This window comes from Plecotus auritus (assembly GCF_963455305.1).
Source record: "Plecotus auritus genome assembly, chromosome: 3".
Classification (NCBI taxonomy): Eukaryota; Metazoa; Chordata; class Mammalia; order Chiroptera; family Vespertilionidae; genus Plecotus; species Plecotus auritus.
Window position 1 is genome coordinate 226,958,993 of NC_137772.1, and position 21,579 is coordinate 226,980,571.

General features: G+C 67.7%; 1 protein-coding gene across 1 annotated transcript in view; it reads left to right on the forward strand.

The window, feature by feature from the left end:
- Positions 1–225: 225 nt before the first annotated feature.
- TAFA5 (TAFA chemokine like family member 5) overlaps positions 226–21,579 on the forward strand; it is a 96,505-nt gene continuing 75,151 nt past the window's right edge. The window contains exon 1 of the mRNA XM_080660749.1: positions 226–471. Within this exon, the coding sequence (XP_080516875.1) occupies positions 363–471 (109 nt within the window). The 5' untranslated portion in view covers positions 226–362. The remainder of the gene's footprint in view (positions 472–21,579) is intronic.

Here is a 21,579-nt window from a genome sequence, read left to right on the forward strand (position 1 = left end):
TCCCTCCGCCCGCCTCCCCTCCGGTCCCTGGGGCCCCCACAGCGCCCCTCGCGGCTCGGGCACGCGCACGGGGCGCGCTCCCCGCACTGGTAGCTGCGCGCGCCCAGCCCGCCGCCTAGCGACGCCCAGAGCGCGGCCCGCGTGCCCGGCTCGGCGGGTGCGGGCGCAGGTGCGGGTGCGGGCGCGGGCGCGCGCGGGGCGAGCCGGCGCGGGGCGCACTGGGCCGGAGCCCGGGCGCGGCGGCGGCGGCGGCGGCGGAGGATGGCGCGCGCGGGGCCCGCACGTGGAGGCCGGCGCGGGGGCGCGGGCAGGGCCAGCCGCTGAGACGCGCTGCTGCCCCCCGCGCGGGCGCCGCGGCTCCAATGGCGCCCTCGCCCAGGACCGGCAGCCGGCAGGATGCGGCCCTGCCCAGCATGTCCTCAACTTTCTGGGCGCTCGTCATCCTGGCCAGCCTGCTCGTCGCCTACTGCAGTGAGTACCGCGGCCGGCCCGCTCCCGGCTCCGCCCGCTCCCGGCGCCGGCTCGGCCCGGCCGGTGCCCCGCGGCCGCCAGGACTCCGCATGGAGTTGCGATCTCGGGGCGCACCGTCCCCCGGTTCCGGCCGGCCCTCCGTGGGGCCGTGGGGGGGAGGGGGAGGGTCCGCCCGGCCTCCTGGCGCCCGGGCACTTCGGAGACGGAGGCGGGTGCCGCTGCCCGACCCCCCCTCCCCCGACTCGGAGCAGGGCCCGGGCGCCAGGCCCGGGTGGCGCGGCGCGTCCCTGGGCGGCGATGCCCGCGGCTGCTCGGCCCAGGCCGGCGATCCGAGCCCCGCGGAGACTTGCTGGCCGAGCTCAGCGCTCCGGGGACGGAGGCAGGTCTGGGGGTGGGGGGGACGGAGGCAGGTCCGGGGGGGACGGAGGCAGGTCTGGGGTGTCCGCAGAGCCCCCTGCCCAGCGCTTCCCGCCGGCTACACTCGCGCCGAGAGGAAGGGGGACGTGGTGGCCGAGCCCGGAGCGGCGCCTCCGGTGGGTCGGGCGGGAGGGACTCGCTGGGACGGGGCTGGGCTTCGGCCCTCCCTGGGGGACAGGCGCTTTCTTCGAAGAGAAGTGCGGGTGGTGCCGGGAGAGGGTCCCCGCCGAGGCCACTCCTCGAGGGCGTCCGGGGTCTGAGTCGCTGACCCAGCGGCGGCGGGCGAGCATCTGGGGTGTCGCGGGCTGTTGGGCGCCAGGCTCAGGCTGGGGGCGGGAGGGGGGGGGGCCGTGGGCTCATGGGTCGGGGAACCGGCTCTCCATCGGCTGGGTGAGTGGGGTGTGGGCTGTGTCCCGGGCACAGGCTCAGGTCCCGGAGAAGGAGGGTGGTCAGAGTGGGGCGCAGCCTCGCAGCTGGAGTGTGTGGGGGGGGGGGGCGGGTGGGGAGGGTCATCCGCTGGGCACGGGCTGGGCCGGTTGGCACAGGCTGCGCCTGGCACAGGGTCCTGGTGCCCCATCTCCGTGGGGGGAGAGGCCGGGCCCTGGGGACAGCGGTCCTGGACAAGCCAGGGGCGCAGAGGTGTTGGGGAAACACGGATTCTTTATAAAAATTTTGTTTAAAAGAGGCCAGCGGAGACGCGGTCCCAGCCACCACCTAGCAGCCCAGCCCGGGCATCCTCACTTCCTGCCCGAATCTCTGGCTTTCTCCCCAGTGAGACTGTGGGGGCCGGGGGGCCCCGGGGCCAGGCGGGGTCCCTGCCTCCCGGGATTGGACAGCCAGCCCTCGGGCCGAGGTGACGGTGCCAGGGCAGGAAGCGTCCTGCTGGGTCCAGCCGGGCTGTGAATGTCCCTGCCATGGCCGGGCACCTCCGGGGAGGGGTCACGGAGTGGCAGGCGGCCTAGCCAGGGGCTGTAGCCCGGGATGCCAGGCGCTCCTGGGAAAACGCTCCTGGGCCGAATGCCAGGAGCCGGTCTGGGGTTTGAGCGAGTTGGCACCCACTCACCAGCGCCCCTGGCTCGGCTTCCTGCTGATGTGGAGAGGGTTCAAGGCAGATAAACTCCGCTGCGCCAAGAGGTGCCCTTTGAGGTCCTTCCGGGTGGCATCGCTGGAGGGGGTGCATTCAGCAGGGTTTGGGGAGCGGACTGTAGCGTCCTGAGCCCCTGGCGCCATCCCTGGCAGCCCTGGCGGCGGCGGCGGCCTTGGGGCCATGCCTAGAACCGTGAGGGCCGGGAGCAGGCCTCCTCCGTTGGGGAAGGAGCAGCTGCTAATGGTTGTTAAGGGCAGACACCCGGCCCTGTGGCCGCAACACTCCACAGCCCAGCGCACACCCAGCGCCCAGCCGGGGCCTCCCCACTCCCACCTCCTCCGCGTGTGGATCTGCCCGCTCCACCCCCATCTCCCCTGAACCCACCCTGACACTCACACCGTCCAGGCCGACGCCTGCTGGGAGTCAGGGGTCAGAGCCACATGGGCCTGCGGGCGGCTCCGATGAGGGCCCCTGAGGTCAGGGTCCCCCCTCCCATGCTCAGCGGCCTGCCGGAGCCTCCCCGGCTTTGGAATGGGTGCTCCCCCAGCACCAGGGCATTTGCGGACGGCTGCACCCGGAATAGCAGGCGTCACCCCTGGCGGGAACTCGGTCAGCGTCGTGGTGCTTCCCTGTCTGTGCAGTGGGGTGGCTGGCAGTGCGGTGACACCCCAGGCATGCGCTTGGAGCAACGAACACATTTCCCTGAAATACAACATAGGCACCATCCTCGTTCACAGCTTGATGTGAACAGCAGTCCTGGAGAGGAATCTCTCTCTCTCTCTCTCTCTCTCTCTCTCTCTCTCTCTTTTTTAAGACTGGGAAAGGCCAATGAGACGCAGCTGAAACAGTGCCCGTGGCCCTGCGAGCTCCGTCCTCCTTCCCAGCGCCTCTGGGGTGAAGAAGAGGAGTTAGCATCCTTGCTTGTAAACCGTTTTCCTTATCAGTCGGGACTGTCAGCGCTCCCAGGCCTCCGTGTTACAGAGCAGATACATTGTATCGTATTAATTAGGGGAAGCGATCCGTCTTAGCCGGGATTCAATTTCCCCGGCCGGTTCCGTCTGCGCGCGTCGCCGCGGCACGCAAGGTGCTGTTTCCTGGCGCTGCTGCGAGGAAACCGGATTATTTCTTGGCCTGGTTTCCCCCATTCTTGGCGGGTGAAAGGCCGTCCTTCTCTGCAGCCGTCCCTGTTTCAGGCGAGAGGCGCCACCCTCTGGCTGGAGAAAGACCTGCCGCCCGCCCGCCCGCCCGCCCATTAGGTTCGTTGCTATAGTGACACAGCCTTGTCATTTTTCTCCAATGGGGAAGACTTGCCAGGGGAAGCGGGCGGAGGGCGGAGGCAGGGGGCCGGGTGGCCTTCCTTAAGGAGCTCCTCCGTCTCCGGGCACATCCGTGGGCAGTGGGGCCGGGCGCGTGGCCGGGCGGACTCGGGCAGCGATGATGAGCGCATGAGAAAGGGGAACTTTTCTCCTGGCCCGGGAGACGGCTGCCACGGACGGGGCTGGGAAAGCCGGGTGCAGGCCCTCTTCCCCCTCAGGGCACATCAGGGCACAGGGCACATCTGGAGAGCAGGGCGGCCTGGGTGTGGCTGTGGGTGCCCTGGGACCGCTCCGGGCTGTGGTCATTGCGCACCGGCTTTCTACCCGTTGGCTGTGGGATCGCGGAGGGACATGATGTGGGGTGGGCGCCCTACCCACTGGGCCGTGGCGCGGACACTGGCCGCAGCATTTCATTCAACAGGGAAACCCCGGTGCTCCCCGGTGCTCCCCGGAGGACCGCACGCCCCTGTGTGGAGCAGCCGGTCGGACAGACGTCCCGGACATGGAGGCGGTGGGAGGAAAGGCTGTGTTCTGAAGTTTCCAGAGAGCCCTAGCTGGGGTGGCTCCGCGGATAGAGCGTCTCCCTGTGGACAGAAGGTTCCAGGGTTCAGTTCCGGTCAGGCTCGATCCCCGGGAGGGGGCTCGCAGGAGGCAGCCAATCCAGGATTCTCTCTCATCGTGGATGTTTCTCTCTCTCCCTCTCCCTTCCTCTCTGACATGAATAAAAAAGATATTTTAAATAAATACAGTTTCTGGAGGGTTGGGGGGGGGCAGGGTGCCTGTACTTTGGGCATGAATTCCCCCCAATAAATCCCATCCACACAGAACCGTGTCTTCCAGTGAAATCGCGTGGCCGTGGCGGGAACTACGCGAGGAAATGACAGACAACGTCAGGGTTGCCTCCGTCCACTAGGGCCGCGGTTCGCAAACTACGGCTCGCGAGCCACGTGCGGCTCTTTGGCCCCTGGAGGGTGGCTCTTCCACAAACTACCACGGCCCGGGCGAGTCTATGTTGAAGAAGTGGCGTTAGAAGAAGTTTACGTTTAAAAAATGTGGCTCTCCAAAGAAATCTCCATCGTTGTCCTGTGGATATTTGGCTCTGTGGACGAATGAGTTTGCCGACCATTGACCTAGGATATTAATCGAGCGCAGGCCCCCGCGGCGTTTCCTGTATGAAGGCGATTCCGGGCGTGTTCGGGAGCGAGGAGGAGGCGCCACTTGCCGCCGCTCCAAGTTCACGTCTGGGCCCTCAGGGAGGTGACATTGACATCGGAGGCGCCATGCCTTTCCGAGTTCGCTTCCCGCCGGGTCTTTTGGACAGGACAGAACTGGGTGCTGGGGCCCGCGGGAGCCGGGAGAAACGGGAATCCCGCCCGTTCGCCGCGATGGCTGGTTCTCATTACAGAGGCGCGTTCTCACCCGCTGGGAGGGGCACGCGGGGCCTGGGCGCTCCCCTGGGAACGCGGCCGGTCCTCCCCGTCCGTCCGTCCGGGCGCCCCTGGGATCCTGGGAGATGAGCAGCCTGTGGCAGAGACCGGAGCCGCCCGCCCTGGACGGCCCCCAGCCTTGGCACCCCCCAGCCTTGGCAGGTGTCCGGCCCCATCACCGGTGAACGCCCATCGGCACCCCCTGTGCCTCCTCCCCGGTCATCCCTGTCCTTTACCCAGTGTGAGCAGCCAGCTCATGGGGGGCAGAGCAGAGGGGCGGGGAGTTCCTGTGAGCCGGGTGACCCGATGCCCCAGGCTCAGCCCGGGTTGTCCTCTGGGGCAGAGACTCCTGGGAGGACTCTGAGAGGGTCTGGGGCATGTCCCTCCTGCCTCCACTGTCCCCTCCCCCGACTCCTCCCCCGGCCCTTTCCCCGGTGACACCGCGGGAGGGCTCAGGCCCCCCAGGTCTCCCCGGCACCTCCCTGGCAGCACATCCACCGGGCAGGCAGGCCGTGTGCCCCGCTCAGCTCTCCGCACCTGCGACCCGGCCCAATTCCGCTCAGGCATTCCCTGCCCAGGACCCGCCACCCCACAGCCGCTGAATAAAATACGTAGATCAACTTTTGTGGCGGGAACTATTTCCAGGTGACTTTGTGGCGTAATGACGGGGGGAGGTTATGATAGTGCAGTGGTCGCAAACCGCGGCTCACGAGCCACATGCAGCTCTTTGGCCCCTTGAGTGTGGCTCTTCCACAAATACCACGGCCTGGGCGAGTCTATTTTGAAGAAGTGGCATTAGAAGAAGTTCAAGTTTAAAAAATGTGGCTCTCCGAAGAAATGTCAATCGTTGTCCTGTTGATATTCGGCTCCGTTGGCTAATGAGTTTGCCGACCGCTGTGCTAATGCGGCTCTGGAAAAGGGGGAAAGGCAAAACATTAAACCCTCGTTTCCTTATGTAGCCCCGCAGCTGTGCTGGTCCCAGGGCTCAGTGACCCTGTGAGTGCCACCCGTCAGGGCACGTGGGTGACAGCGGGTGCGGGGACTGTCACCTGTGGGCTGGGGGTGGGGGCTGACGGGGCACGCGGAGAGCGAGGGGCCGCGGGGCTGCTGGGTTTGACTGGTTTGGGGGGTGTCTCGCTGCCCTCTCGGGGCTGCGCTGGCACACGGCTGGCGAGCTGTGGCCTCCCCTGCTGCACGCTGCCTTGGCCCTGGCCGGTGTGGCTCAGTGGGTAGAGCCTCGGCCCAGGGACTGCAGGGTCTCGGGTTCCATTCCAGTCAAGGGCACGCACCTCAGGGCCCTTCAGGAGGCGACCAACCTCTCACATCGATGTTGCTCTCTCTCTCCCTCTCCTTCCACTCTCTCTTTAAAAATCCCTGGAAAGTACCCCCTGGTGGGGATTAACAACAAAACCGATGTGGCTGACTGCGGCCTGCACGTTCTCGGGCCCCGCGCTGGGGTCTGGGGTGGCCGCCCCAGAGCGCCTGTGACTTTCGGGAGGCACCGGGGCTGGCCTGGAGGTCCAGGGGGCCCCAGGCCACACGCACAACCCCGCACCCCTGCTCCCCGCCCTCCAGGTCAGCGTCGCGCTGGCCCGGCTCTCCCGGTGCAGGTGTCTGGTGGCCCCATTTCCAGGGCCGGCCCAGCAGTTGGCAGAGGATCTGGGACACTTCCCATCTCCCTGTCGCCCCGCGAGTGGGCTGGGGGCTCCCCGAGGCTCTGTAACGGTTACGTATGTGTTAGCATGGCTGCAGCCCCGCGTGTGGAGTCCCTTCCTCTCCAGCCCGGGAGCGGGACTCCCGGGTCCCCTGGTCCCCTGGCTCGCGGGAGGCGCCGCTCCAACCCGCCCCCCTTCCCGTGGCGGCCTCGTGGTGGCGGCCTGGGCCGGGGAGGTGTCTCTGGGGGCCTCACTCCACTCCTGGGCGCCTGCCCGGGCCCCTGGTGTGCCCCCATGGGTCTGCCTGCCGTGGGGGTTGGGGGGCCCCAGCAGCGGGGACCTGGCTCCCTGGCCAACTGAGGAGGAGGCAGGAGGGGAGAGGCAGGGCTGGCGGCGTCTTCGGGAGGCGGAGGCCCAGGCTCCAGCTTATTCCTGGAGCTGCAGTCAGGGCCAGTGGCAGCCCTGGGCTGGCATTCTGGGGGGACTGCGTGGTCAGCAAAGGCAATGAGGAGGGGACGTGTGGCCGGGCCAGGCACCCTGTTCTGGGGTCACAGCCGCCCCAGCCTCTGAAAGGCAGGTGCCTTCCCCGTGGCGGGTGGCAGCCCAGGACTGCCCTGAGCCCCCTTCCATCTCTGGCGCCTCCTCTTCCCTGACGGGCCTCACTTCTCCTGGACACATCTGTGTCGTCGGTGGTCCCTCTGCCTCCCGCTGGCCCCAGCCCCCACACAGCCCCCCAAGAATCCCCCAAGAATGAAGCTCTGCACAGCCTCCCCTCCCCCTCACTCACCATCTCCCTCACTCATGTGGCCGGGGCGACCCGAAGCCGGTCTTTCCTGCCCAGGGGGGTGCTCCATCCCTCCGTCCTGGCCTGGCCAGGGCCTCCCTCATCGGCTTGGGTTGTGTGGGTGTCCCCCCTGCACACCGGCCTCTCTCGGTCACACCTCCTCTCCGCCCACAGGGCCTCCACGTGCTGCTGAGACAGAAGGGAGCCCCAGTCAGGCTGACCGTGTTAGGGCCCCTCCAGGAAGCCCCGTGCACACACGGCCTGGTCCCCGCCCCGGGGTTGCTGTGTGCATCTGGGTGCCCTGGGGCTCGCCTCCTGCTGTTTGAGGCGCTGAGCTCCTGGGCCTGGCTTATTGCTCCTGGGGACTGACTGGCTGACAGACACTCATGGGTCCTGGCACCCTCCCCATTGAGCTGAGAGGAGCAGGCAGGCCTGGGGGCGGGGCCTAAGGACGGGGCGGAGCTGAAGCTCTGGAGCTGGTGTGCCTGTGGCTCCCAGTGACGGGGGCGGGGCCTGGGGGCGGGGCCTAAGGACGGGGCGGAGCTGAAGCTCTGAGTGGGTGTGACCGACTCCCATTAGCTGGGGGAGGAGCCAGGAACCTGGGGGCGGGGCAAAGGTAATCAGGGCGTGGCCAGAGAGGTGTCCCCTGAAAAATGGAGGTGCAGGGTCCCAGAGTATCCATGTGGTGTTCACACATCTGGTGAAAACGGAAGGGACGGGAGAGTGTGCCGAGTCCCAGGGGAACGCTCACTGGTGTGTAAAGGCTCCCTGGCCCCGGTGCGCCCGGCTCCTGCCCCAGCGGGGAGCGGCCCGCCCCACCCCGCCCGCAGGACCTGCACCTGCAGCAGGTGCGCACCTTCACGGAGGCTGCCACTGGATGCGCTCTGCGGACCGCTCTGGAATAAAGTTGGCTCCAGCAGCCTGGGTGCCGTCGGGGCCAGGCTGGAGTCTCCAGGTAAGGGGTGCTGGGATGCAGGGAGAGGCGGTGTAGGCGTGGGGGTGCAGGGGGGACAGCTGCTTCTCAGGAGGCCTCTGGGGCAGGAGTGCAGGCAGGTCCTCTCAGGGTCTGGGGGGAGGGGGTGCACCCACAGGGGGCGTGGCTGGAGAGGGGCATGGCTTCGGAGGTGCAGCTAAGCAGGGGCTGCAGTTAGAAGGCCCTGCCCTCAGGACCTGGCAACCTAACGGGGCGTGCACACGAGGGGTGACCCAGGCTGGGGCAACAGGAGCCAGAGTGGGGCACCCAGAGGTCCCCCTTCCCTTCCCTGGGGCCCCGGTGTGAGCTGAGCTGGGGGGGGGGGGCTGGACGGCTGCCCTCCAGTGTCACTGCCACCCCTGGCTGTCATGTCGCTGTTGGACTCCAGCCACCGTGTGGGTCCCTGGGGGGGGACACACCCCTCCCTCGGCTCCCTCGGCTGTGCGCCCGGCCCCAGTGCAGCACCCAGGTTACTGATGGCTCCAGAGTGGGGTCCTGCAGAGACGCTGGCGCCCTGACCTGGCCCCGACCCCCGCCTCTGGGTCTTGGGCGTCAGGCTGTCGGGTGGCTCTGCAGGGTCCTGGCCCACGGCCCTGGGGCGGCTTCTCGTCTCCACCCCGGGTCTCACCCGGTCCAGGAAAATCCAAACCAGAGTCACCCGGGACCTCCCCCTCGCGGTTAAAGTCTGGGGTGACGGGAGGACGGGGCGTCTTCCGGCCTCGCAGACCCACGGAGCAGCGGGCATGGAGCTGCGCGCCCCGTCTCCTCTGGCGGACGCTGTGGGAGAAACACGCGTGTCTTTCAGGACGTGATGTGTGATTGTTGTGCCAAACGCGGGGGGGAAGCTGGGGGCCCACGTGGCCCGGAGCCTGGGCTTCCTCTGGGAGCCGGGCGGGCGGGCCTGGAGCGTGTTCCATCGCGGCCTGAGCGGCTGGACTTCGGCAGCCACTTGGGCCGCGTTCATCCTGATTGTCCTCGGGGGCAACTCGGACACGCCGGGGGCCTTGGGGGCGGCGTGGACTCGCACGAATTAACTGGCGGAACGGGGAGGCCCAGGGCGCCTTTCCCTGCGCTTCCTGTAGGCTGCTGGCTCCTCTACCCGCTGGCTCATTTGGGGGGCCCAGCGGCTGTCGGGGGAGCTGCGGGGGGGGGCCGGGGGCTCCTCTGCGCTGCGATGGAGGCCGCCTCGCCTGAGCCCTTCCCATCTGCAGGCTGAGGGGCTCTGCTCCCCTCTCGGTGCCGGGAAAGTCTCGGTCACCCCGAGGAGGGGCGCCTTGAGGACGGGTGGCGTGCGGTCCATTTGGGTGGGTGAGGAGCGCTGCCTCGTGCCTGGGGTGGGGACCTCCGAGTCCTGCCTCCGGGGCAGAGCCTTTCTCCTGCTCTCGGGTCCACCCCAAGCCACACGGATTCTGCAGGGCGTTCTCAAGCCCCGGGCTCTGAGGAGCGATGTGCGAGGGAACTCGAGAAGGCCCTGTTCCTTGTATCAGCCATTCACACTGAGTGCACATGGGGCCTGGTGCTGGTTTGGCTGACTTAGGGTGCTCCCTTTTGTGAGCCTGACTTAGAGGCCCCGCTGTGTCAGGTCATCCCTGCGTAGAGGGGCCTTAGCCACTTCCTGATCACTCACGGCAGGCGGAGACTGAACTCACGCACAGCCCCAGGAGCCCCCGTGGTCAGTCCTCGCCTGCTGGTTCTGGCTGGACCCACAGGAAGGTGCTGGCCCAGCTCCATTTTGCTCAGAAAACACCGCGTGTCCACGGGGAGGGTCCCTCAGCCGAGAGCTGCATGTTCCGAGGCCACGGAGAGGTGGGAGCCAGGAGAGGGGGCGGGGCTGGACCCGCACCACGGCTCACCCGCGGGGACCTGGTGCGGGCCCCTTGCGGGCCCGGCCTCGCTGTGACACCAGGAGGACCCAGCGCTGCCCTCCGGGGGCGAGGAGGGAGGAGCGTGTGCCCGGGGCTGGTCAGCACCTCCGTCCCCGTGAGCTTTCTGGCAGCCACGGCAACAAGGGAACCTCCACTGGGTGTGTGGCTCCCTGTCCACTCAGGACGTGTCTCAGGACGTTCACGGGGCTGGACAGGCTGTGCCGGCCCCTCGACAAGTCTCCCCTCAACCTGCCAGGGGGGCACTGTCCTTCCCGTTTTCAGGGGGAACCGCAGAGGCTAGGAGAGGGTCAGCCCCGCCTCCCATCAGCACCCCTCACTCCCCACCCCCCCCCCCCCCCCGCCAGGCACTGCGCCAGAGTCTGAAGGAAGAAGGCACATTGTCAAGCAGGCGGGTCTGGGCCCCACGGGGGCTCCCTCCCAGCCCCCAGCGGGCCCCTGAGGCCTCCCTCAGCCGTGTGGGTGCTGTCCCTCCTCCTGGGGTCTGAGCACCGAGACCCTGCCCTGCCCAGGGCCACCCAGCAGTTGTCCCACCAGCCCCTAGCCCAGGGGTGGGCACACTTTCTGACTTGAGGGCCACAATGGGTTCTTAAACTGGACCGGAGGGCCGGAACAAAAGCATGGATGGAGTGTTTGTGTGAACGAATATAAATTCAAAGTAAACATCATTACATAAAAGGGTATACGGTCTTTTTTTTTATTATTATTTCAATAGTTTTATTCATTTCAAACTGTGCTCTGATACTGTGCTCTCCAGGGGCGTGTCTCCCTACATCACCACGATAACGTGTCTCCGCATTCCCAGGGTGATGTCGGGGGACGCGTCCGCGGGCGTTACAAGGAGCCTCTGGAAGACTGAGAGGTTGTTCCTTCTACTGAATGGGCGGATATATATCCACCCACTCAGAAGAAGGAGCTGCGGCCGTGTTTCCCGACGTTGCCATGTTAACACTGCTGCTGGTGAAGGAGCGGAGGGGAGAGCAAGAGAACCCTCCGCTCTTTCGGCTCCGCGGGCCGGATAGAACAGCCGAACGGGCCGGATCCGGCCCGCGGGCCGTAGTTTGCCCACGGCTGCCCTAGCCTCACACCTGGTGCCTGCCACCTATGCCCACCCTGTACCCATCCCGTGCCCACCGCATGCCCACCCTGTGCCCACCCAGGCCCACCCTGTGCCCACTGCATGCACACCGTGTGCCCACCCTGTGCCCACCCATGCCCACCCATGCCCACCCTGTGCCCACCCGTGCCCACCCCGTGCCCACCGCATGCCTGCCGCCCCTCACAACCTCCAGCCTGACCTCGGTTCGGCGTCGGAGGAGCGGCAACCTTGGAGAAAGGCGCGCGTGGCAGCCGCCCTGCGATTGGCCCAGCGGTGTCCCCATTAGCGGGGAGGCTGCCGCCCGAGGACTAATTAACCAGATGGCGGCGGAGCCCGCGTGGAGGCGTGGGGACGCTTTACATTTAAGTTGATCAAAATGAGGGGAGCGGCATATGTTCGCGGAGATTAAGAATTTTTTTAACTACATATTAACGGCTTTTCCTCATGCCCTTCCCGGGATCGGGGCTCAGCCTCCCTCTCGCTGTTCCCCTCTCCCGTCCCCGAGACCTGGGCGCGGCGCGGCGGGACGTGAGCGCGTCTGATATCTGGTCATCACGGTCATCACGCGTGCGTGGCGCTGGCCGCTGGAGGGGGTCAGCCCGGCTCGGCAGCAGCTGGCGGGCCTCTCCCCGGCGGGACCCGGCGTGGTCAGGGCCTCTCCCTGGCGCCCTGCTGCGCCCGGAGCCCCGGGTGTCCTGGTGTCCCGGGGCCTGGGGCTCAGGCAGAGCTGGCCCTCAGGGTGCCTGCCCTCCGTGGAGGATGGGGGTGAGGTGCTCGCCACGAAGGCCAGGCCCCTGTGCCTGTGCGGGAGGGCGGGGCCCGGGGTCCGGTGTGGGAACTCCGCCTGCTCTGGAGCCTGGCCGTCCTCGCCGCGTCCAAGGATGTGTGAGCGGAGGTGCGAGTCGCGTGAGGAAGCCAGCCTCTTTGAAGTGTGCGTTTCCTATGCGTTCTGCACACTCAGAGTCACATGGCCATGGTCCCTGTCAGGGTCTCGTGTTCCTCACCCCACGGGAAGCCCAGACCCACTGAGCAGTCACTGCCCAGACCTCTTCTGCCCCTGGGACCCCCAGGAACCCCCTCTGGGACCCCCAACCTCACAGCCTTTTTGAGTGAAGGCAGAGAGACCGGCATGTTGACATCCAGGCGTGTGGACGCCCCAGCGTGTGCACGTCCAGGCATGTAGACACCCTGGCATGTGCATGTCCAGGCGTGTAGACACCCTGGCGTGTGCATGTCCAGGTGTGTGGACACCCTGGCGTGTGCATGTCCAGGTGTGTGGACACCTTGGTGTGTGCATGTCCAGGCGTGTGGACACCCTGGCGTGTGCATGTCCAGGTGTGTGGACACCCTGGCATGTGCATGTCCACGTGTGTGGACACCCTGGCGTGTTCATGTCCAGGCATGTGGACACCCTGGCGTGTTCATGTCCAGGTGTGTGGACACCCTGGCGTGTGCATGTCCAGGTGTGTGGACACCTTGGTGTGTGCATGTTCAGGCGTGTGGACACCCCGACGTGTGCATGTCCAGGCGTGTGGACACCCTGGCGTGTGCATGTCCAGGTGTGTGGACACCCCGGCGTGTGCATGTCCAGGCGGGATTCTGGACAGTTCGCAGACGTGCGCTCCTCCCCTTCCCCGATCACACAAACAAAGACGGTGGCTCTGCCCCCGGCCGGCCCCGCTGCCCAGGGTTGCCGGTGCCTGACCTTCGGGGAGACCCTGGGCACGAGGGAGGAGCACTCACCCCTTGACCCACCCCCCTCCGCGCTCTCACCGCCCTGCCCCTGCCTCCCGCTGGGATGCCAGCTCCGTGCCAGCCGCCTCTGGCCTGGGCTCCGATGGGGCTGGAGGGAGGGTGCAGGCTCCGCTCCGATGGCCCGGCTGGCCCTGCGGCCGCGTGAAACACTGGCTGCCAGGGCAGCGCGGACATCGGGGCGTCTGCCCAGGTTTGCTGGGCCCCGAGGCCTCGCCCTGAGTCCCGTGGACGAGGCCCCTCCCGCTGCCCTCTGGACAGATGGGTCCCTGTGGCCCTGGCAGCAGCGAGGGCGGGGCCGGGTTGCTCTCAGGGCCTGAGCCTGGCCACCTCCCTCCCCGCATCCCTCCCGTCGTCCTTCCCCGCCCGTCCTCTGGGCAAAGCCCACTCTGTCTCCAGCCCGGTGACGCTCCCATGTGACGGCTCCGCGGACAGCGCTCATGAAAAGCCCCTTTGTCCGCTCGGCTAATTAAGAAATAGCAGCAGGCCCCGGAGGGCCAGGCCCACGGCTCCTCTGGACGGCGGCCACGGCCAGCAGGGGCTGGACCAGCTGCCCCGCAGCGGAATAGCGTTCCAGGGAGCCCGCCCGGGGCCTCCAGCCTCCGTCAGCTCGCTGCCACCTCCGTCCCTCAGAGCCGGCGCTGGGCGGGCCCTGGCAACAGGCACAGGACCTGGGCACCGTGCACTCGGATTTGGGAGGCCCAGGCGGGCCGCCTCCTGGGGCTCAGTCCTCCGACCTGTGAAATGGGCAGGGATGCCGCTGGTCTGCTGGGGGAGGGCCCGAGGCGGACGATGCGTCGAGGGTCTCTGTGCAAGTCGCTGTCCAGGTCCCCGCACTGGCCACAGGCGCTGCGCCCCCTGGGGGTTGTCAGAAGTGGCACCCGAATCTACGACCCCTGGCCCAGCGGGGTGCCCTCCGTGTCCCCTCTGCACGGCTGAGGGCGCCCGCGGGCACAGGGACCCCCCCCTCGGTCCCCTGCAAGGCTGGACAGAATCCAAGCTTCTCCCTCAGCGGCTGTGAGCGCGTGCCCGCCCCTCTGCCCGTGACCGTGTGGAGCAGCAGGCCTGTGCCCAGCAGGGAGGCCGGCTGCCCCGCCCCCAGCTCGCCCCTTGCCGATGGCGTCCATGGGGCGGGTACGGCACTCACTCTCACCTACTTCTCACGAGCGCTCCCACCTCCGGGCTCCGCCAGCGGCCACAGGGACACGGGTCTGAGTGCGTCTTACAGACGTGCCGAGGCTGGGCCTGTGCTCGCTGCCACAGGCGGGGACCACGACACGGACGAGTCGCAGCCTCCGGGCCTTGGTGTGGGGGCGGGAGCCGAGGGCCACTCACCCAGGGCTCCTTGGTGGCCTCAGTGGGTCCATGCAAGTGAGAGATGTGGTCAGGGCACCGCCCACCTGGGGCTGTCCAGCCCCTGTCACCATTGTCCGGCGCCACGGTGACCTCCCGGGACTGTGTCCGGCAGCGACTCCGGGTGTGGGCAGATGGCCCAGGCACCCCCTCCTGTCGACAGGCATCTAACGTCCCCACAGCCCGCCTGGGAGCGTGGAAAGCGGCAGCTGGGGCGACTATTACAGATGAGAACATAGGACCCCCAAGAGAATGGTGGTCCCCATGACCCCGGAAAGCTATGGGGTTCCGCCCAGTGTCCCCCGTCCCCCGTGTGGTACAGGCGGACACCCCTAGATGGGAGGTGGCCCTCACCTGCTGCCCTGGATGCAACATCAGGGGCTTGGAGGCCACATCTGCACCCCAGGAGGCGGGCCCAGGACAGCGAATGCCCCACTCTTCTCCCCAGCGGGACATGGTGACCGAGGCTGGTCCCCTGGCACCCGGTCCCCCAGCACCCGGTCCCCCGGCCCCCCATCACCCGGTCCCCCGGCATCCGGTTCCCCGGCACCCGGTCCCCCATCACCCGGTCCCCCATCACCCGGTCCCCCGGCACCCGGTCCCCCATCACCCGGTCCCCCGGCACCCGGTCCCCCATCACCCGGTCCCCCATCACCCGGTCCCCCGGCACCCGGTCCCCCGGCATCCGGTCCCCCGGCACCCGGTCCCCCGGCACCCGGTCCCCCGGCACCCGGTCCCCTGGCACCCGGTCCCCCGGTACCCGGTCCCCTGGCACCTGGTCCCCCAGCACCCGGTCCCCCAGTACCCGGTCCCCAGCACCTGGTCCCCCAGCACCCGGTCCCCCATTACCCGGCCCCCCAGCACCCGGTCCCCAACACCCGGTCCCCCAGCACCCGGTCCCCCATCACCCGGTCCCCAGCACCCAGGGCCGAGGGGAGGCCGAGTGCGCGGTGCAGGGGGAGGACCCCCGGGCGGCCTGGACCCCGTGCAGTCAACAGGCTCTTGGGGGCTGACCCCCGGAGAGATCGAGGGTCCTTTAAATTTGAAAATTAACATGAAATCAGAAGAGACAGAGTAATTTTTCATTCTGCTTGAGAGGTTATTTGCCTTCCCGGCTGACGCACAGTATACTGATACTCGGTGTCAGAAGGTAAATGATTTTAAACCAGATTCAATTTAAATTTCATTACGCATTTGTAGGAGACACGGGCTCCGAGAATCCCTCGCCTGCTCCTGGAAGGTTTTTCACTTTTAATAACTCGGCTCCCCATGCCCTGATCCGCTTCCCATGCCCTCGTGTGGGGGCGGGGCTGCGCACGGTGCCAGGGCCGGCTCGGAGTGTCTGGGACAAAGGCCCAGGCAGAAGGGCTGCTGCGCTGGGGACCGGCGTCCCAGGGGCAGGCGAGCTGGACACGGGTCCCGGGGGCCGGCGAGCTGGACACGGGTCCCGGGGGCCGGCGAGCTGGACACGGGTCCTGGGGGCAGCTTGGCGCGAACTCGGTGTGACCGCAGCGAGTGCACCTCCTGAGCCGCGTCGCCCGCCTCCCATGGGGTGACCTGAAGCCAAATCTCCGTGGACCTTTCCGAATGCAAAGGGACAAGACCTGGCCTCCTGCCGACCCTGGTGTGGGCTCGGCCACCGGCAGCTGTGCCAGCTCGGACCACTCACTCAGCCTCCCTGTGCCGGTCGGAAACGGGGTGCTGGCCGCGGTTGAATAGTGTCCCCTGGGGACCCATGTCCACCCGGACGGGGCAAGGCAGGTTCTGCCGCAGGGACTGGGTCCTCACAAGGACAGGGTTCCCAGCCCGGCCAGCGGCTCAGTGGGTGAGCGCCGACCTATGAACCAGGAGGTCAGGGTTCGGTTCCCCGTCAGGGCACAGGCCCGGATTGCAGGCTCGATCCTCAGTGAGGGACGTGCAGGGGGCAGCCGATCCATGGTTCTCTCTCATCATGGATGCTTCTATCTCTCTCCCTCTCCCTTCCTCTCTGAAATCAATAAAAAACATTAAAAAGAGGGGGGTTCTCAGACACCCCCCTGGGAGGGCCCCGCGAGGACAGAGCCAGGTTGGAGGCCGCCTTCCCCAGGGCCCGGGACGCCCGGATCCCCAGCAGCAGCAGCAGCAGCAGCAGCAGCGTGACCTTGGACTTCGGGGCCTCAGCACCAGCGTCTCCTGTGCCGCTCCCAGTCCCCAGAGGGCGGGAGGCTCCACAACAGGGCCGCTCAGTACAGACAGGGACACAGGCGCACACCTGAGGGCCCCCAGGTGCCCGGGCATGGGACGCTGGCTGTGCTGAGCCGTGCGGGTGGGGACGCCCCCGCCTCCTTTGCCAGGAGCGAGGGGAGCCCTGCGGGGGGCCCTCACTGCCCGTGGACGGCCGACTCCAAAGCCCTTCTCGACGGGCAGTGGGGGCAGGTGCGGGGGCCACACAGCCCACAGCCCCTGCCCCGTGGACGTCCGAGGCCCAGGAGCCCCAGAGTCCCTCGTCCCCGGGGCCCTGGTCCTGGAGGGACAGGATGGGCGTCGGAGCTGCTGTGTCCCGTTAACCCTGCGCCGTGTCCGCCGCGCCCAGAGCTCCCGGGGCGGCTCTCACGGGCTCTCATCGGCCCTCCCTGGTCCCGCGGCGGAGACCACGTCCCGTGCATGTTGTCTGCGTGTTCCCCACGCTGCCTTGTGGGCCCGGAGTCTTGTCGGGGGAAGAATGAGGTGATCGCGCCTCGGGTCGGCGCTCTGAATAGACTCAGAAAGATTGCGAGGTGGCACCTGCGCGGGACCAGCGCATCGGCCGAGAAACACGCTGTCAGAATAGGTTGTGGCAAATGCCGGGCTGACGGCCATCTCGCTCTGCTCTGTTTCTTGAACGTGTCGTTAGAAAAATTAGCGATGACATCAGCCCCCGCCGGGCGGAGGGAGAGCTGTGTGTCCTCGGGATTCCTTTAAAGTGGTCTCTTTGCCTTTAAACATTGCCTCTCTCCTCAGGAGGCCCATCCTAACCTTCTGTTTTGTTTTGTGAATGTCAATGTGCGCGTTGGGGACAATCAGATGTGAAATGGGACGAAGTGGCTGCCCAGGCCCAGGGACCCTCCCCCAGGTGGCCCCGGCCTCCCACCTGCTCCCCGGGTCCGGCCGGTCCAGCCGGGGTGGGGGGGGGGGGACTCGGGGCCGGAGGGTGGAGGCTCTGTGGCCGCGGTGAAGCCGCCCTGCCCCCCGACACTTAGGAAAGGAGGCCACATAGCAGGTCCCAGACCGAGGAGCAAAGGCAGGCGTCTGCACCCGCGGGTGAAGGAACAAATGAACGAAGGAATGAATGAACAACAGACTGAATGAACGAATGAACGAAGGTCTGAATGAATGAAAGGAAGAAAGAAAGAATGAATGAATGAAATAATGAAGGACAGTGAATGAATGAAATAATGAAGGAAAGGGAAGGAAGGAAGGAAGGAAGGAAGGAGGGAGGGAGGGAGGGAGGGAGGGAGGGAGGGAGGGAGGGAGGGAGGAAGGAGGGAAGGAAGGAGGGAAGGAAGGAGGAAGGAAGGAGGAAGGAAAGTGAAGGAAGGAAGGAAGGAAGGAAGGAAGGAGGGAGGAAGGAGGGAGGAAGGAAAGTGAAGGAAGGAAGGAAGGAAGGAAGGAGGGAGGAAGGAAGGAAGGAGGAAGGAAGGAAGGAGGGAGGAAGGAGGGAGGAAGGAAGGAAGGAGGGAAGGGAGGGAGGGAGGAAGGAGGAAGGAGGGAGGGAGGAAGGAGGGAAGGAAGGGAGGGAGGAGGAAGGAAGGAAGGAAGGAAGAAGGGAGGGAGGGAGGGAGGGAGGGAGGAAGGAAAGAAGGAAGGAAGGAAGGAAGGAATGGGTGGATGAACGGATGCATGGATGCGAGGCGGTCTTCAAGGGGGCGGGCAATGCCGGGGGCCCCGCCGCGGAGCCGAGGCCGCCCCTGGTCCAGGGAAGCCCGTCGGCGGAATGAGCCTCGCGTGCCGTCCCCAGGAGGGGCTTCGTCTTCGTCCCCCGCTTCCCGCAGCCTCTCCGGGCAGAGGAGCCGTGTCTCCAGATGCGACGGGAACGTGTGGCCTGGTGGGCAGGGCCTCTGGAGGGACCAGACGAGAGGGCACGGGGCGTGGTTGTGGCCCCAATGTGAGCCAAGGGGGCCTCGGAGCCCCAGCTCCTGGAGTGGCCGCGAGGGGCACAGGGAGGGGCCGACAGAGGAGCCCCCACAGTCCTGGGGCGTGGGTGGCAGCGTCCAGTCTGACTGCTCCCACGCCTAGAGGCGCGGAGCTCGGCCCCCGGGGTCCACAGAGGGGCCTGGCCCTGGGGTCTGTGGGGGGAGATCGGCCCCTGGGGTCTGTGGGGGGGCCTGCCCCTGGGTCTGTGGGGGGAGCTCCGCCCCTGGAGTCTGTGGGGGGAGCTCGGCCCCTGGAGTATGTGGGGGGAGCTTCGCCCCTGGGGTCTGTGGGGGGGCCCGCCCCTGGGGTCTGTGGGGGGAGCTTCGCCCCTGGGGTCTGTGGGGGGGCCTGCCCCTGGGTCTGGGGGGGGGGAGCTCGGCCCCTGGAGTATGTGGGGGGCCTGCCCCTGGGTCTGTGGGGGGAGCTCGGCCCCTGGAGCCTGTGGGGGCCCGCCCCTGGGTCTGTGGGGGGAGCTCGGCCCCTGGAGCCTGTGGGGGGCCTGCCCCTGGGTCTGTGGGGGGAGCTCGGCCCCTGGAGCCTGTGGGGGGCCCGCCCCTGGGGTCCGCGAGGGAGGGATTGCTGCCTGTTTCCCGCCCCCCCCCGGGCTCTGGGGCGTGCGCTTTATGAAGCAGCAGAAGGGTCACGAGGTCAGGCACGAACACATCCGTCTTCAGGGGTCACTTGTCCGTGAGCCCCAGCAGCACACGGGCCTGGGGATCCGACGAGAAGCAGCGTCTCCCGCTCTGGCCGGCCGGGCGGCCGCCTCCTACAGAGAGTCCCCGGGGAGCGGCCGAGTCATCGCCCTTTCAGACCCCGCTCTCCTGGCAAATAACGACGATTCCCACCCGCGGAGGAGGCCGCGTGTGGACATGAAGTCACGCCGCACGGCCAGGCGCCGGGGAGGGTCCCGAGGGCCCCGTGTCGGTTTATCTGCCCGATAATGGGAGGCCAAGCCGGCGCCGTGAGAGGGCGGCTCCCGTGCGGGGTGTGCGCTGGGCGGGTGGGCGGGTGGCCGCGCCCCCCCCCCCCCCCCCCCCCCCCCCGACCAGCCGCTGCTGGTTCCCGGCAGGAAATGCTCCGGATTTCCCCGTTGGCCCCGGTGAGGAGCAGGGAGTCAGTGTGTCCATCTTTCCTGAAGACACGTTTCCTGTAGGTCAGTGCCCTGTGTCAAAGAGCTTCTCCCTCCGGCTCCTGGGCTGTTTGTTTTGAGCGGGCAGAGCCCTCGGGGAGCTGCGGGCACGCAGGGGCCATGAGGGGGAGGGGGAGGGGGGCGGGGGGCAGCCATGTACCGCTCCGGACGCCAGGCCGTGGGCTCCACGCTCCACGCCGCCCCAGGCGTCCCCTGTGCCCCGTGGACACCTGAGGGGCTCCGGGAGGGAGCTGTTGCCTGACCCCCCAACAGACTACCCTCCAGAGGCCGCTATTCCGGGGTCACCTGGAGCCCAGAGATCGCACACCTCATGGCGAGGTGACCAGGGTGCTGACGCTTCGTTCCGGGGTCCCCCATGTCAAATGAGGCCTATGTGCCCTCGACCCCCAGGGACCCCTCCAGCTCTGGCAAAACCAACCAGTTCCCCCCGGAGCCGGACGCCGGGGGACAGGGGTGTGTGGCCACCCGCCCTGCGCTGCCGGGCCCCTGTGTCCTGTTCCTGCCCGGCGCCCTGACTCCCCGCCTTCCCTTCTTCCTCAAGTGGCCACGCTGGAATAATCCCATAATCCGCCAATTACTCCCTCTTCGCAGGGGCGGCTGTTCAGGCTCCAGTCCCTGGCGGCGGAGACGTGGCCGCGGCCGCCTCTCCCACGCTTCAGGGGAAGCCCAGGCGTGGGGCGTTCGCTCTGCGGGGCTGTGGGCCCAGCGGCCGCTCCCAGCGTCAGGATCAGAGGCCGCTGTTTACGGGACGCCGGCCCCACGGTGCCTGGGCGGTGAGCCCTGTGGGGCACGCAGCCTGTCCTCGCAGGAACCCCGAGGGGCCCGCGCCGGGCACGGGGCCAGGCTGGGCCGCTTCCTAGGACATCAGGCCGGGAGGCGGCCGGGCGAGCGGTCAAACCCGGTGTGTCCCAGGCCAAACTCCAGCCCTTCCCACGGCCCCAGCCCCCTGGGGGTGGGCACGGGGGGCCCCGGCACCCCTGCTGCGACTTTCCCAGAACTCCCCGCTGAGCCGATGGCCACCCCCACTTCACCTGGGAGACGGGATGGAGCCCCCCTGGCTGTGGACCTGGAGGCCCCCCCCTCCCCCGCTCGCTGCTATTCGCCCATTTAATGGGGGCCTGACGGGCCCCAGGGTTTTGGAGACAGTTCCTGCCGCCGCCGCCTCCACGCCAGCACCCGCCTGGGCTTGGCGCCTCCATCCGATGGCCGTGAGGTGCCCCCCGACTTCGGTGAAGCGTGCAGACCTGCGCGCTGACGTGGGGATTTACTCACTGGGCAGCGGGCGGGCGGGCGGGCGCCGGGCGGGGACAGCTGTGTGACCACATCAGTGTCTCCGGCGTCCCCGGGCCGGCGGGGTCAGGCCCCAGCTGCGGGAGGCGAGGCGGCTGCCGTTTCACACTGGTACTCACGGAGAGCGCGAGCAGCGGCTCTGAGGATGTGCTGCGTCCGTCCGTCCATCCGTCTGTCCTTCGGGGAGGCCTCACCTTTTCCTGTCGCCCGGGGGAGGGGTGCGCCTTCTGCAGGCTGCCCCGTGGTCTCCGTCCCCCGCTGGGCCTTGGGGAGCGCCACCGCCAGGCTTCCCGGGTCCCCCCCTTCCTGGCCGTCCTGCCCCTCAGCACAAGCAGGACCCCATTGCTACCCTGTTCCCCACGCCATCTCCATGTGCTGTACATGTTACGTGTCCCGTGTTCATGGCAATCCGGGGCGAGGCCGGACACAGGCAAATAATGGGGGTGGGGGGCGTCTGTTGAAATCTGGGCAGAGAGCTCGCGGGCGCTTGTGGGAGCCGACATCCTGAACCCCCACCGTCCCCCTCATCCCTCCTGTCCCCTAAGGGTCCGGCGAGTGGGCGAGGCCCAGGGTCCTTCTCGCCAGTCGACAGCTCTGGCCTCGGAGTGGCCTTCTCCAGGAGGGGTGATGGGCGCGGTGGCCGCCAGTTCCCCACCGCCAGTTCCACGGGCCAGGACGTGGCCAGGACGTGAACCCTGGAAGTGCCGGCCTGGCCTCCTCCAGCTCGCTCCCGAGTTAGGTTCCGTGAGTCCTTAGAACGTGCCGTCCTC